Here is a 17209-nt window from a genome sequence, read left to right on the forward strand (position 1 = left end):
TATTGCTGTATTCTTTTAGTTTTTGCTTGTCTGAGAAATTCTTTCTCTCTCCTATTCTAAATGATAATCTTGCTGGGTAGAGTATCCTAGGTTGCAGATTTTTCCCTTTCAGGATTTTGAGTATATTTTGCCACTCCCTGCCGGCCTGCAATATTTCTGTAGAGAAATCAGCTGATAGCCTTATGGGGGTTCCCTTGTAATTAACTTTTTCTCTTGCTGCCTTGAAAATCCTCTCTTTAACTTTGGCCATTTTAGTTATAAAATCTTGGTGTAGGTCTGTTTGGGTTCATCTTGTTCGGGACGTTCTGTGCTTCCTGTATCTGGATATCTGTTTCCTTCTTTTGGTTTGGGAAGTTTTTAGTCATAATTTCTTCAAATACATTTTCAATCCCCTTTTCTCCTTCTTCTTCTGGGATACTTATTATGCATAGACTGGCACACTTTATATTATCCCATAGGTCTCTTATATTGCTTTCTTTCTTTTCAATTTGGCTTTTTGTCTGCTGTCCTGACTGGGTGATTTCCATTATTCTATCTTCCAGATCACTTATTCATTCTTCTGAACTATATCATTCTGCTATTCATTGCCTTTAGTTCAGTTGTCTCAGTGAATAAGTTTTCTAATTTTTCTTGGTTCCTTTTTATAGATTCTAGTTCCTTTTTACAGTTTCTTTTCCTTTTTACAGTAATCTGCCTTTCTATCAATAGCCTTTCTTAATTCCTTCAGTACTTTCATTATCTCCCTTAAACTCGGTGTCTATTAGACTGAAGAGGTCTGTTTCACTTTTTGTTCTTTCAGAGGAATTCTCTTGATTTTTTTTTAAATTGGGAGTGGTTCCTCTGCTTCTTCATTTCACTTATATTTCTCTTACTCTATGAGTTTAGGAGAAACAGTTATCTACTGTGGTCTCGGAGGGTTATTTTTATGTAGGAGCATCCCGGTGTAGCTTGTGTGAGTTTAATATTTTTGGTGTGAGGGCTGTTTTTAGTATGGATGCCTGCCACCTCCTTCCTCAGCATGTGCTGGCCATTATCCCCTTGATAGAGGGTGTGACTGGTGTTGTAGTGACCAGAGCCTGCACTGGATATTGAGCAGAGCCTCTTCTTTGCTCTGTGGTTGTCACAGCTCTGTCGGGGGGCAGGGTCTGTTCCCTCATTGTTGGAGTAGAAGCTCCAAATCTGTTTCTGAGCTGAGGCATGAGGTAGGCGGGACTGGAGTGCTCCTGCTGGGAGAGGACCCACTGAGAATTCCTTCCCCGGAGTTGTCTACTGGGGAGCGTGCTCTGTGGTGCCACCTGTCACCTGTTGTGCGGGCTCACAAAGTACACTGTTGTTGGCTCTGCTCTTGGCCTCACCTCAACCATGGGAATGTCAGCAATTGGACCTGATATCCCTCAGGCATTGTTTTCACAAGACCACCAACACAGACCTGCTGAAGTCAGGTCCCAGGACTGTAGTAGTCGTGCACCTGACTCGCCATGGGAGCTTTGGAAGCAGCCCAGCCGCGGCCCAGTCCCTGCGTGCACACACCCACAAAGCCCACAGCTGTTAAGGCCAGACCCGTCCCAGCTGCAGGGGCACTCATTGTCTGCTTGGATGTCCCACAGGTGCTGAATTTACAAAGCCGGTGGTGCAGGTGTAAATCTGCAGCTTGCGCAGCCATGGGAAGAGATTTCCTAAGTTGCACAGCCCCTGGGGCTTCACTATGATTTCAGCCCCGCCTGTGTGTGGGCAACCCGCTGGCACCTGCTCCCAGAGCCTGCTGAGGTGGCGGCCGGCACAGGATTCCACCGAGGCAGAAGCTAGGGCGTGGATGCCTGCCCAGGCAGCAGCCGGGGTGTGGGCACCTGCCGAGGTGGCGGCTGGGTTGTGCACTCCCGGAGCCCGTGGAGGTGGGGGCTGGCATGTGGAGAAAGAGGCTGTTATGGCACGTCCCGCCCCTCCCTTCACGTGCCACTCGACAACGGCACTTTGCTTCTATAGAGGGTCCGGGCTTCTTCCACATACACCGTCGGTTACAGTCATACCACACCCAGCTCCTTCAGGCTGTCTCTGCACAGCCTACCCCAGTCCTCTCCCTGGGATTTTCCTCTTAACCCCGACTCCAGCACCCAGCCCCTGCCCATACCAGTGGATGCGCGTCTCAGGCTGGGGCGCAGAGGGAGGTGGCCTGGACAGTCTGTGCAGGTCTCCCTCTGTTCCGCCTGCCCAACAAACCGATTGTTGCACTTTCCTCTAAGCCCCTGAAGCTCCCTTTCTGTCCTGGCTGATCTCCCTGCCAGTGACGGGGTCTTCCCAGATGCGAGAACCTTTCCTTTTTTTCAGCTCCCTCTCAGGGACGCAGGTCCCATCCTGCTTCCTCTCCCCCACCCCACCTTTCATCCTACCTGGTTACGTGGAGATCTTTCTTGTCCTTTCAGGTGTTTGAGGTCTTCTGCTGGTGTTCAGTACGTGTACTGTGAGAACTGTTCATTTGTAGACATATTTTTGATGTATTTGTGGGAGGAGATGAGTTCCACGTCCTTCTACCCTGCCATCTTGATTGGAACCCCCACAGATTCTAAATTAAATGCATTATTTGCTGAATTTACTTTCTCTCCATGCTTTCAGTGTAAAAATTCAAACACACTACTATACATAAAATAGGTAAACAACAGGGACCTACTACTGTACTCAACATCTTGTAATAACTTATAATGGAAAAGAATCTGAAAAACAATATATGTATAACTGAATCACTGCGTTGTAAACTTGAAACTAACCCAACACTGTAAATTAACTATACTTCAATTAAAAAATTCAAAAAACCAAAACCCCTCAAAGAGCCTCATAGTTCCATTATGGTGAATGAATACCTAGAAACATAGGGCTGAATTGAAAAATCCATCATACATTTATTAGCAGTGCTGTTTCACTACCTTGTCATCAGTGTTCAAAAACAGTCTTGCACCTGAAGGCTCAGGGAAAATACAGAAGCTCTATGTATAGACATATTCTTTAGCTTTTGCTAAGGTTATACAGTGATAATTCTTGGAGAAAATAAAATGTCATGAAGAATGGACAAAAAAAGCTTATGGGACAGAAAGCAAATCCAATAACAGGAAATCGTATCACTTTTGGCCAGAAGGTGAGATGAAGTGGGAAGATAATTTCCTACAGGTGACAAGATTTCCATAGCATCACAGAGCTAATTGCCTACAATGCCAATTACAGTGAAAAGCCTTAGACCAGGACAACAGCTACCTGTCAAAAAGAAGCTCCATTCTGAAAAGGAGGCCAGATGTTCTGGGTAAATAAGTGATTACCTGCATGTAAGTTAGATACCCTTGTGAGAAACACTACCTCTGGGCAGACAGTGTCTTTGGGAAGCCCACTCCCAGGTAACGCTGTGCACCTTCCAGGGCACCTGACAACCAAACCCGCACACCTGTTCAAAATGCACCATTCGCACACGGTGCTCCTGTCTGTGCGTTGAAAGGGCTGCCCCCTCCTCTGCAGCAGGGCCCTCCCTGACTGCCCAGTTTCCTCAGGGAGCAGTGCCCTGCCTTCCTGGCTCCGGCCCCTCTGGCTCCCTGCCAGCCTTCTCTCTCCTCCCTTTGCCAACATTGGAAAAGAAGCTAACAAATGGATCTAATTACCACAGTGGTCTGAGGCTTCTCGACTTTCTTTCCCTTCCAGCTGTAAAGATGTCCTCAGACTGAGCTTCACGTTCAGCACGGCTGTCAACTCTGTTTAATGCGCACTTAAATTTAATGTCAAGCTGATGCCTGTGGAAGACCTTGATTAAATTTGCAAACAGTAGTCTCTAGCCGAACAGGAATTTGAGAATTGTCTCATTTCGCCTTTCAAGCTTAAATCCCAGAAGTTTTCTTTTCTTCTTTGCAAAGAATTACAGGAGTTTGCTTGCAAAGACCCTGAGTATCAGTAAGGTAGCAAAGTGTAAGAAGCAAATTCTCCCCATGCTTTTACAAAGAAATCCCTCAGCTTAAAATTCCGTATAAATTAAAGATCCTTCCCATTGCTTTATTCTGCTCCCTCTCATTCAAAATCTGTAACTATTCACTTTCACGACTATAATATTATAAGTATTCCCAAAAAGTTTACTTAAAATCTTCCTAGTGTTCTTTTATGCACATTGCAATTAAGAGTTTTATACTGTCTTGGCAGAGTGAAAAACAAAATGAAAGAAATGGGAAAGAATCTCCACAAACAATGTCAGTGCTTCTACCAGCTGCAAATTTCCAACCTGGTTTCTGGCTTCGACTGTCTCTTCTTTTGTCTCTGACAATCGTACAGCCTCTCCTCCTTGAAGAGGTAATAAAAGACCAGAAGTTAAAAGATCCGGAAGGCCCATATTCTTTTTCATTGGCTACTGTTTTGAAAAGAGGCTGCTGGCTTTTGATTTTTCTTTTGAGTTCTTCCTACATCATCTGATTCAAACAGGTCTTTCAAAGAAAACAATCAAAATTGTCTAGACCTGTGAAGCATGAAAAATAAATTGCTTCTTCCAAGTCCACAAACCACCATAAAGGCATTAATGTCTATCTTCTTACATAAACCTCTAACCCCTATCCTCTAATTTACACACTTCACAAAATATTTATATATTCTTCTGTATAATACATGACAGGAGATCAAGCCTTATTACAAAGAAATGGAACTGGTAATACAACTAATATTTAAACTAGTGTTATTTTGGAGTTTGACTAGACGCAAAACATTCAAGTTCTTGAGGCTGCTAGGATAAAATAGTCAACTCAGACATATCTGCTTGCTGTCGAAGGCTCTGAGCTGTTAGCTGATGGGCACACAGGCTTCAAGAAAGGAGAACGTGCGGCAGGAGAAAAAGAGAGCCTTGCAAATTGTGCCAGATATGAAATACCCTGTCCTAAGATTTCTCACAGAGCTACAGTAGTAAGACTGCTGCTTGTTTTTCCCTTCTAATACAACAGAGACCTACCTTTCTATGCTTGGCTTTCCATCACAACTTAATTCTGTGGTTAAAACAGCCACATGAAGCACTCATTCTTAACATTAAAAAAAAAAAAGGGCGTGGTTTTGCAGTTCATGGATGAAGTGGTCAGCAGTCATTGGATTCCTGCTGAGAATTATACATGATACAAGGAATAGCAGATGGTTTCAGAAGGGAGAGATTTATAGAGGTAATTTGTAGTGGAATAACACTATTTTCTGAACGAGGTAATAATTCACAAAAGACAAGCAAAGGTTCAGATAATATCTCATTTAATTATATGTTACTAAATATTCCAAGAAATCTTTGCTCAGCAGCCTAAGATAAAAACCTGATGAGCTGACATTTTTAGGTTCTGATGCTCTGATCCTGTTTAAATCCTTTTCTCATTGCTGCAGTTTCCCACAGGACTTAGAATGTGGTACTTCTAACAGTCCAGTTTTCTGAATACATTACAGTGTCTCATGTGATTCAAGAGGATAAAGGGCAAAAAGAGTGGATATATGTATATGTATAACTGAATCACTTTGCTGTATACCTGAAACTAACAAACACAACACTGTAAATCAACTACACTCCAATAAGAATTAAAAAAAAAAAAAAAAAGAGGATAAAGGGCAAGTACCCTTTTCCCCAGGAAAAGAGGACTGCATAGAATGGTATTTTTACATAATCCAAGGGAGTAGGTGAGGACAGGTTACATTTCAACCTGGGTCTCCCCTCTACGAGTCCAAATCCTCTGGGTGAGTGAGCAGAGCCCACGGGGAGGAAATGTGTCAGATCAGGGCCTCTCCAGGCACACGGTGCATTAGCCACTCGCCAAGGGCAGACAGAGAGCAGGGCGCTGATCCAGTGCCCCTGGGACCAGCCACAACATCCACCAACTCCACTGCTGGCACGAAAACAGGCATTATTACAAATATGGGAATATTCACCACTGAAGTTGATGAATTTACCAAACCTACTTGGCAGTTCACAGCAACCACAGAAGCAATGAGGTATGGAAGCCAGGGGTGGAATGAAGAAACACTGCAGACTCTCCTTAGAACCTTCTCCCCTTAGTGACGGGCTGTTCTCCCCGAGTGAATGTAGACGACAGCGGGTAACGAGGACCATCACTTTATATAATAAAATCCTTCTATTTGTTAACAGTATGACTGCACACATTCCGTTTCTCTTAATTCCTGAGTCACAACTCACTTCAGTAAAGTTTGCCACCACTCAAAGGGGTAAAAGTTCTCCTTGCTGATGTGGAATAACCTCAAATGACCAACTCAAGAGAAAAAGGAAAAAGAAAAACAGTTTAAAATCTTCACTGGTGATTTGGCAATACGTTGCATATTCCAAAATACCACTTTAAAAGCTGAGGTAATGTCTCCTCTGTTACGGCATAATATGACTCACAATTACACGCAGACATACTCATTATACATTTTGATATTTATTAACAAAAATGGTCTAGAAAAGGCCTGGGTCAACATTACAGTGGTAAGTGTTAAAATAAAAGCTGTTCTTAGTCGTACTGTTTCTAGGGGACTGTAACCAGTCCAGAAAGCTGTTTTATCTCCTAAAACGGGACTTAAATCACACCATTCAAGCGTTAGATTTCAAAAGAAATTCTTCCTCTTCTCTTTTGTCAAAGCAAAATATACCGGAGGTCTTTGTTTTTACCTGCAAGGTGGCCTTCCCGTGAAGCGCGTGCACGTGCGGATGGATGAAAGGGGGTCGGGTGGAGGGAGAAGGCAGACAAAAAAGAAAAAGATAAAATTGTAAAGTAGGAAATAAAAACCAGTGAGGAAGACAGGCTACCAACTGCCCAGGAATCGTTCACTGAAGCAACTCCTCCAGTCCCTCCAGATCCATTTCCAGAGAGGAGTTGAGCGAGGCCAGAGCAGATGACACATCCTTGCTTCTCTGGACACTCGGTTTGGGTTGGGGCGTTTCTGGCTGGACAGATTCCTTCTTGACGTCTTTACCTCCACTGAGGATCCGCTGGCTCTCAAAAAAGAACTGGTTTGGATGACTCAAAGAAAAGCCACAATCATCTACCTGTACAGGCAAGCAAATGTGTATCACATTAATATGTAACAAAAGTACAAATAAAGGGACGTCAAGAACCGCCCAGACCTCATTCAAAACCTACTCAACACACGAAACACAGATTCTCGTTCAAAACACTCAAACCACTGCTTACATGATTTCACTCACAGGGAGTTTCAGCCACCGCCTGACAGTGACGAATCTTGCGCTCTACGTCCAGCCCAGACCCTTGTATGTGGCTCTGCTTCCCCACCCAACTCCTACCTGCCACCTCAGACGGCTCAAAGGCATATCCAAGCATTGCCTGGCATCTTGTTGGCCAATAAATATTTGTTAAAAAAAAAAAAAAAAAAAGAAAAACAAGAAAAAAGGAGGGAGGATCTTTCCAGATGAGTTGGGTTTGGAAAGATTAGAGAGTGAAAAGCTGGGATAATGAGGTCCAGGGTAATGCAAGCAGCAGGACCCCAGGGGCAGGGTGAAGAGGAATGTCTGGGAAAGCAGGTAGTGCAGGTGGGCTGCTGTGAAAGGCACAGACAGGGGATAACAGGAAATAAGGTTGGAAAGACAGGCTGGGGCCAGACCACGGAGAGCCTTGACAACCAGGGTCTAAGTAGCCTAGACCTAATTTTGTAGGCATCACAGAGTCACTAAAATTCCTTAAGAAGGGAAGTGATGCGATTAAAGATATGTGTAATCTTATGGTAGATTAAAATGGATTAGCAGGGAGTTAAAAGTTACCGTCACAGTTCAGGATGAACCTTCTTAACAGGTGGACCCATAAACAGAAACAAGGTCTTTTCTGGTAAGACTTACTTCAGAACCTCAGGATTCTCTGATTCTCTTTAGTCACTTGTTGATACATGTTGGACCAATACTTTTATAATAATTCCGTGTATAGCAGATTGATAGTGTACACACTGATTTAAGAGTTACTACCCAGATCACTAAGAACAATTTTTTACCTGCTACTTAGCTGCTTAATTTCAAAATGTTTCCTGAATGTTTTATCTAGGATTTTTTATTAACAATGGAGTCATTTGTGAACTTCTTTATTACATTGTTTTTCACCCAACTCATTAAAAAACTGGGAGATTCAATATAAAGTTTGCATTTTACAAAGTGTTCCATGAAAACTAAGTTTATTGCCTAGCACGTTTCAATCAGAAGACTTTATGTTTTTTATAAATAGAGAATATTGGAGATTGGAAAGATGTAGGGAATACTTTAAACTGAATGTCCTCCATGTACAGACTAGGAAACTGAGACCCAAAGAGATTACATGGTTTAGGCAAAGTCATAGAGCACTAGTAACTGGATCTGTCTGAATTAGAATTCAGGACTTTAGATCACTTAGTTACTCTGAAATCTGTTTTAAGAGGTTTTATGGAAAGTCAAACAAACTTAACAATCATATCATTATAAATATTATTTCTAGAGATAAACTTGTTTATGAAGATTATAAAAAACACAGTGGTGTCATTTCATGCAAAAAGAAGCTAGCACCTTTTGTGATAATTAATTACATATCAGGTATTTTCTATACCTTGCTTCAAGTTGTCAAAAGTGTCAATATATCTATCACAGAAGATGACTCTGTGGATTAAAGTGAATGATTAGATTTCAATGTGGACAAAATGAAATATGGTAATCTTTATACTAAGCCTCAGTTTCCTCCCCCATGAAATGGAGGTAATAATAGCAGCTATGTCATAGGGTTGCTATGAGGAAAACCAAAGAAATATGAGTGTAAAAAGAAAGAGTAGTTGGTTCTATGAAATCTAAATTAAATGCTTGGAAAGACTCAAGAAAGGCAAGTTACTTAAAAAAAAAAAAAAAAAAAAAAACCGAATTTCCCAAAAGATAGGGAGAAAGATCAGATTGCTTTGTTTTATAATTACGTTCCTTTTCCACTTTAAAGAAACCAAAACTGGAAATTGGTGATGGTGTATTATGCATATGGTTTTTGAAAAAAAATGAAATCAAATTCCAATCCCAAACCTACACTCAAACAAAAGACCCTGCCCTTATATCAAAAGATTAGTAAACAAATGGCATTCAAATGTTTTACCTTTAAAATGTAATGTTTAAAAAATACATATTTTTTATGACTGCCCATTTTAATTAATACTTTTATTAACCTACTAAAACAACGCCAAGGGTCTTGAAATGAGGGCCTGTAACCATGGTTCTGTATGATGTCATGTTTCTCAATTTCTCTCTTAGGTCTGCAATCACCCTTTCTTAACTCATTTTGTTAAGTAAGCTCATTTTACCAAACATCTATTAAGATGCCTGGTAGCATGATGAACTTATGAAGAGTTTCCTTCTGTTTACTGGATTGTATTTCTTCTAGGATGGGTTCTTTCTTTTCAGTGTTTTCCTTCTTTCACTTTTATTTTTGCCTGAAGGAAGTTATCTTTCATTTTGCTCAGGGAAATAAAATTAGGGATTTTTAGGGAGGAAGGGGAGAAGCATAAACCAAATAGAACGAAAATAGATTTTACTTTAAAATTAATTAGGAAAAAGAATAGAGAAAGAGATTTACCCACATCTAAATCTCACATTTCACTTATTATTGCTTCAAAGTCAGCAGCTCTTTCCTTTACTCATTTAAAAAAAAAAAAAAAAGGAATATTCAGTTTGTTTCATTCTAGATTTGGAAATACTAAGTGAGAATTTTCACAATTTTGTCTGCTGGGAATCTTGTTTCTTTCCTTGCCTTTTTTCTTGTTTGGTTGCTATGGGTGATGTTTTTTCTTTGTGGTTGATGATTTTTTTATTATGTTTTGTACATTTTGTTAAATACTGGGAGAGGGAAATTCTGTGATGCATCTTCATTCTGTCCTGTTATCTTGGAAGTCCCAAAGTACCATAAAGAGCTAAAATAAGACTGGTAGAAGAAAGGAGTGGGACGGAGCCCTTTATAGGCTACATTATAAATTTTGGATTTCACCTGAAGAGCAATGGGGAAGGCTTTTAAAGTTTTTTTTAAAAGCAGGTTACTGAAATGATCAGGTTTTTCTGTTTTAAAGATCACCCTAGCAGCTGTGTGGAAGAGAAAGAACTGGGCGGGTGCATGTGTGCAGCTGCTGGGAAAGGAGTCAGGAAGGCACTGCAGTGAGTGACCCGCATGAGAGACGGTGCAGCTCCCGGCCCAGGGTTTTAAGTGATCTCCACAATGATCCTGAGTGATGATTACAAAGCTTAAATGTACTTGGTATATACTGTTTAAGATTGCAGGAAAATGTGTGATAGATTTTAACAAGATTTTTGTAGAGATTTCTATGGTGAAAAGGGAATTATGCTCAGCTATTTGGAAAATAAGTATTCAGAATGACTCAGTGCTTAAAGAGATCTATTTCTAAAGAAACTATTTTCAATTAAAATCCAGAGTTTAATCTACACAAGGCCAAGTGTTTTCATTTACAAATGGAGTATGCCAAAAGAAAAAAAAATTCACTTCAATATAAAACATTGCTCCCTAAAAATACTGAGGAAAACAGATTTCAAGCAGGCCAGCTTTTGATATCTACTAAGTGAATCTCTCTCAAACATGAGCTTGGAGTGAGCATGTTCTGCACACAATGACCTTCACACAAACACAGGTCCCATATTTCTGCCACAGAAAATGTGGATTTTGAAGGACTGGAAGCAATACTGTTTTACCTGTGGGACGTTTGGGTTTTAATCAAGAGGTTTTGCAATGACAGCTTATAATGAGGCAGCTGGTCTCACCAAAAAAGCCATATGGATCCACTGCAGCACTGCTGTAAATGTTATCAGTTAACTGGTTCATTTTCAAAACTTTCATTAAAGTGAGTTTAATCACAGAGGCCTCAAGAAAATAAACATAGGAGGTTTTTTGGGGGGCGGGGAGCAGGCAGAATGGCAGCAACATGAAATAAAAATAGATTCTATTTTTAAATTAAATTAGAAAAAATAATAAGCAAAGAGAGATATTCACAACAAAAAATCTATAGTGAGACATCTAGTGGATACAAACTGCCTTTTTATTCCCTTGATTTATATGTGGCTTAAAGTAGACTACTTCTATATGTGGGAGGATTTAGACATATGTCTTTTTAATATCTTCATTAATCTAAGGCAAGTTTTAAAAATTGGCTGTAGTAGTAATACTCTTGCAGGAATAATCAATAGGAGAGATGCTACAAAAGCAGATTTGAGAAATAAAAAAGCACTTCCTTTTAGTGATGTCACAAACTCAGTGTTTAAATCTAATTTTCATATCTTCTCTAAAAAAAAAGGAAAGAGGTTGAATAATAGACCTCAATTTGTTAAAGTTCTGAGGCTTCTTAATTAAAAGGATCCACAAATAATTAAGAACATATATTAAATTAAAACTCTCAAGGTGAGCTAGCAAATTAAAGAATACAGTCTACAAGGGAAAGAGTTTGCAAAGATGATGCTGAAAATACCAAACAGACGTGGCTTATCTGTTGAGATTCCTATTCTGACAAAACTGATGAGAATTTGTTGTTGTTGTTTACTACTTTATTGATGTTTAGTCCTTTCAACTGTGTGAAAATAAAATTTTTATGTTTTTAAATAAAAACACTATTTTCAACAGTTAGGTGTAATAGTAAGAGGACTGGACCCACGGCCCAGAGCAGACCAGGGTTCTGGCTCCAGACCTCCCACTAACCAGCTGTGGTCCCTAGGGCGTCACACAGAATCACTAGGCCTGTTTATTTTTTACCATAAACTATGAAGGCTGCATCATGAATCTAGACAGGAAAATACTAATGGCCTCCACAGCTGTTATTACAAATACAGTCCCAGGTTTTACAGAACAGCAGTCAGGGTTAGATCATGAGCTCTAGATGAGGTCCTTGACAGCCTGGTTCAAATTCAAGCTCCACTCCTTAGGACCTTAGGCTCTCAGCCTCTCTAAGCCTTGTCATGATGGGGATGCAAATCGTGCCCAGCTGTGGTCTGCAGTGTGGACCAAAGGAGCCAGTGTGTCCAGAGCACTAACTGCTGGGCCTGGCACACGTGAAGGGTTCTGTAGGTGTTGGCTGATATTACCATTATTATTTTCATTATTATCAGTGATGTTATATTTTTCCTATGAAATATGTAAGAAATTCTGCAATTATATAACCACGAAAGAAAAGTTATTTCATGAAAACTAGAAAACATAAAAGCGATTATAAAACTTAGCATATTGTGGGGACTTCCCTGGCAGGTCAGTGGTTAAGACTCCACCCTTCCAATGCAGGGGGCACGGCTTCGATCCCTGGTCAGGGAACTAAGACCCCACATGCTGTGCGGTGAGGCCAAAAAAAAAAACCAAAAAAACTTAGCACATCGTGGTAGCTGATGATGAATTCAATACATGCAGCATCTTTTTTGGGAAGGTCACGAATCCCTTTGAAACCTGATAAATGCTCGACTCCAAAAACGCACATATGTACTTAGAGAAAAAAATGTTTCAAGAGGTGCATGGACCTCTGGTGCATTCTTGGCTGTCTTTCCTAGGTTAGGAAGCCATGAACGGGACCAGTACTTGCAAACTGGGGGTCTGTGAGCTAAGTCGACCTGCAGATGTGCTGTTGGCCTGCACACGGCCTTAAAACTTGTCAATGTGAACGTCTCTAACAGCATGACTTCTTCAGTGGTGTTCATCTCAGGCAGTTTCACTTTTTTGGGTTATCTGCCTGACCCCTGCAGGCCTCTGAGTTTGTGACCTATGCTTTACACCTCTCAGGACCTACTAGCAGGCCTTTTGTATAGGAGGCTGGCAAGAAAACAACCAAACATGTTTCCCTGACTCTCTTGCAGCTAGGGGTCCACTGTGTAACCTAGGTCGCCATGCAGATAAACACAAGACTTGGGAACTAGATTAGGGTAACGTGAGTTGGCGATCACAAGTAAAAGCATCCAGTTTTCTACAAGAAAGATGGCAAAAGCCTTTGGTTCTTCTGGACAGCTGAAGCCAGTGTTCCAGACCTACTCTGAGAAGTGGTTACCTAAGGCCTGTGGGTCCAGTCCGGCCCAGAATTTGCTCTTGTAAATAAAGTTCTACTGGGACAGAAGCATACCCGCGCCTTCACACACTGTCTGGGCTGCTTTTGCACGAGAGCAGCAGATGGAAGCAGCTGTGACAGGGAACACGTGGACCACAAAGCTTGAAACTTTCACGACCTGGCCCTTCACAGAAAGTTTGCCAACCCTTGGTCTTATCCCTAGAAGTGGAGTGGTGGGTGGCAGCCATAGTAAGATTTTCTCAGGATGTAGCTTCTCTTAGTTACAATATTCCTGGTTCTGTACCATCCAAGCTTAATTCCCTGGCCCTTCTATAAATTCTATAAGCAACCTCATACCGTGTAATAATTCCCTTTCCACTGAAAACAGCTGGAGTGGTTTCTACTGCTGCAGCAAAAAATCCTGAATGAAACACAGAGTAACAAAAGACAAAGGATCAGGTTATAAAGTTTAAAAATTTACTTACATTATGTGTCATCTCGAAGAACTTCTGACAGGCTACCTGGTAATGTATCCCTTTTACTAAATCCAAAATCTAAAATGAAGGGAAAAAAGAGAAAGAAAAATTAGAAATTAAGTTTCTAAACCACTGTAGCTCCTGATTGCCAGCCTTTTCATAATCTTCATTCCAGACAGGAAATGCATTAAATCATGTAGCATGCTGTACCCCTGCAGCCTGGACACTGTGATAATTTTGACATCATACAGTGGCTGTTTAGGTTGGCATTAAACCACTGATGACAAGAGATAGTAAGTGATTTTGCTGACCTACCAAATGTGAATTTCAGTAACTTTACCTTGACAACAAGATGAAAACAGATCCTAGTATTATGACTTCGACAGTTATTGTCAGAATATCATATTGCAACATCTCTTCCAAAACTGTAGATATAAATCTAGTAATCTAAATGGTTGGTGCATGAAGCAATCAAGTATACTATTTAGATTTTTATTTTCCACATTACCAGTTTGTACAGATACAGCATAAAATACAGCTGTGTGCCCATCAGAAAATTTTAATGTAAACCCTTCGGATGAGTATCTGTGGAGAGGGAATGCTTTTGCCTTCAATCAGATTTGTCCTTTTTTGAAATGAAGTTATTTCTAGTAAAGCTCAGCAGAATGTGAGAGTAAATAATCTATTCTGACCACCTATTAGGAACATCACCCTATCTTTTGTAAATACAATTTGCTTTCCAATTCTACTTCATGTAATCTCTTCAGAACGGCACAAACTCCCATCCTTATCAGCAGACTGCAATGCCAGTTGAAATTTGTAAAGTTTTATCACCTTTATCACCTCCCCTGACAAATAAATAGAATATATATTTGGCTTGTTCATAAAACACAGTAAAATGCTGAAATTAAGAGACAGCCTCAAATGAAGGAAAAAATAATTCTGAAGAAATGTTAATTTCTATCCCTTTTCAAAAGGCTGACCTTCCTATGACAAAAAGAAATGTACATGAAGTCTCAAATTCTTGCTATCCTCATTACTGAATATAGTTTACAACTTTTAACAGATACACACAAAAAATTACAGGGCAGAGTGGGCATCACATTATACTGACAAGAGTATGCTTAAAAGAACTGTTTTTCTCTGACTGTCTTATAGATTACATTTCTAAATTTCAGGTCACCTTTTATTAAATCCTACGTGAAAGACCTGTGTAAATGCCAACCAATCACAGCACCTAGGATTCTGCCTGTCTGCCTATTTGAACTGTCTACTTTTCTTGAATTATTAGAGCAAAAGTGAAAAATAAATCAGTTTTAAATGAATGACTATAAACTTTTAAAATGAAGAAAGTCACCAAGTTTTAAAAGTAATTCTAACATTCTGAGCTCATATTCCCCTATGTTTTTACACATAGATAATTCAAACTGTGCTGAGATAAACTTGCAATTGAGTACTGGCAAACATCAGTGATACCAAGGTATGAATATCTATGAATTACAATTTTGGAGAAGCAAGGACTTCAAACATAAACTTAAGTTTAAATGATGCCATAAATTACCTGAAGAGAAAATGAATTCACAGAAATAGACAAAAATCCCAACTGTATGGTGTGCAATAAACTCCCTTTATTTAAAAACAAAACAATGAATCTAACATCTTATTCTGTGTATATACATTTCTTGTTTATATATATACATATATATGGTATATTTAGATATCTTCCTTGTAAAATAAATATGTAACATTATATATAACAATCCAGTATATATGTTTGGGAAACATGCTATAAAGAAATACTTATAAGAAACATACTAATAAAAATACCTAGTTGGGTGACATACACATATACAAAAGTTATTATGGGAAATTGACAGAGAAGCCACAGAATGTGAGAAAAGCTGATGTATCTTGAAATTTTAGGTTCCATCAAATAATTAAATTTAGATTAATTACACAACAATCCCCTCTCCACCCCATCCCCTACTCCACTCCAGAGACTAGGCTCTTCCTTAAGGAAAATCATTCACTTCTCCTCTGACATTTTTCTTCATCTTTCTAGGAAGAATTTTTATTTGAAGTTTTCTTGCAAATTCATAACTAAATCATTTGCCTATCTATCCTTAAACAACTTCACCTATCATGTTGCAGCACATTTGAGTGGATGAAAGTTTCTGCACAGATGTAGAGGTGTAATGGGGAAAAGAGGCAACAGAGTGTTTTTCACTGGCTAGGAAAGCTGTTCAGAGGAAGATAAATTGAGTCCCAAGGAGAAGAGAGAGGGAAGAAGAAAGATAGCAACTAACAGGTCAGGGAGACAGTAAGTGAGCCAATAGGAGAAACCTGAGAGAAAGACTGCTCTGAGGTGACTGGGTATTACTGGTAGGGACTGTCTTCATTTCTCAGATGAAAAAATATACCCTCTTAAAATAGAGGAGCGTGTCTGTCTAGTGTGGGCCATTTAACTGCAGAAAGAATTAAAAACTGAAAAATCATATGCAACTGAATGATCTTGTTTTCCTTAAGAGAGTTTTTCCTTAAAAAACTTACATGTTTTAAATTAAGATAGAACTTCCCTGGTGGCACAGTGGTTAAGAATCTGCCTGCCAATGCAGGGGACATGGGTTTGAGCCCTGTTCCGGGAAGATCCCACATGCCGTGGAGCAACTAAGCCCGTGTGCCACAAATACTGAGCCTGTACTCTAGAGCCCGCGAGCCACAACTACTGAGCCCAGGTGCCACAACTACTGAAGCCCACGCGCCTATAGCCCGTGCTCCGCAACAAGAGAAGCCACTGCAATGAGAAGCCCTTGCACTGCAACGAAGAGTAGCCCCCGCTCACCGCAACTAGAGAAAGCCGGCGTGCAGCAATGAAGACCCAAGGCAGCCAAAAATAAATAAAATTTTAAAAATAAATAAATAAAATAAAGATAGAAAATGTGAAATATTACTAAAAAGAAATCCAACAACAAATAAAAATATATACTTTAGTTTCCCATTATGATCTACATTAAAGAGATACAGGAAAAGACAAGGAAGGGTCTTGGACACTGAATGAGGTTTGGTTTTCCTGAGTGGAACGGGGAGCTGCTGCAGTGCTCTAAGCACGGGAGTGAAGTGGACGACTCAAATTTTCACCGGATGTTCTGCCTGCTGTGCTGGGGGCAGGGTGGAGAGTGAGCTCATTGCAAGAGTCCAGGGGACAGACGAGGGGGGCCTGGACCAGGTGCTGACAGTCGTAGTGGGGGAGAAGGGGTGCAATTAGAGATAGAAGCATTTCCCACTTCGTGGCCACGGGCTGTTTTTGAAAAACAGCTGTTCTATGTGAAAACACTCCACAAGGGCCTGTCTCCCCATGTTCTGGAGTAAAGAACCCTCTCCCTACCCCAACTGACTTCCTAAATAAAATGCAGTAAGATGCCCACATATCAGTAGGAACTAGCATGTAAAATAAATGTAAAACACCACAAATACCGCTTACTAGTCGCTAGGCAACGTGATGAGTAAGAGTGTGAGGCCTCAAGCCCCCTAGAGTCAGCAGCCACCCCCTGCTGACTTCAGCCTTTGCACAGGTGAGTCTGCTGCTCTGCTGTCTGCACACAGCACAACTGCAGACCACCTCTGCACCTTCTCTTCTTAAATTTTCTGATACAAACACCCCTGGCAAACACTGTATTAAGATATCCCACAGGCACGTCTATTTTGAGGATGGTGCTGGTGCCACGTGCTGATGG

General features: G+C 40.4%; 1 protein-coding gene across 3 annotated transcripts in view; it reads right to left on the reverse strand.

Moving 5' to 3' along the window:
• Positions 1-6393: 6393 nt before the first annotated feature.
• The window catches only part of PRIM2 (DNA primase subunit 2), a 288500-nt gene continuing 277684 nt past the window's right edge, over positions 6394-17209 (reverse strand). For all 3 annotated transcript variants that reach the window (XM_007186973.2, XM_057555618.1, XM_057555619.1), the window contains 2 exons: positions 13485-13553; positions 6394-7021 (listed from right to left, as the gene is read on the reverse strand). In XM_007186973.2, the coding sequence (XP_007187035.2) occupies positions 6800-7021; positions 13485-13553 (291 nt within the window). In that variant the 3' untranslated portion in view covers positions 6394-6799. The remainder of the gene's footprint in view (positions 7022-13484; positions 13554-17209) is intronic.

The sequence above is a fragment of the Balaenoptera acutorostrata genome, chromosome 10, assembly GCF_949987535.1.
Source record: "Balaenoptera acutorostrata chromosome 10, mBalAcu1.1, whole genome shotgun sequence".
NCBI classification, from domain to species: domain Eukaryota; kingdom Metazoa; phylum Chordata; class Mammalia; order Artiodactyla; family Balaenopteridae; genus Balaenoptera; species Balaenoptera acutorostrata.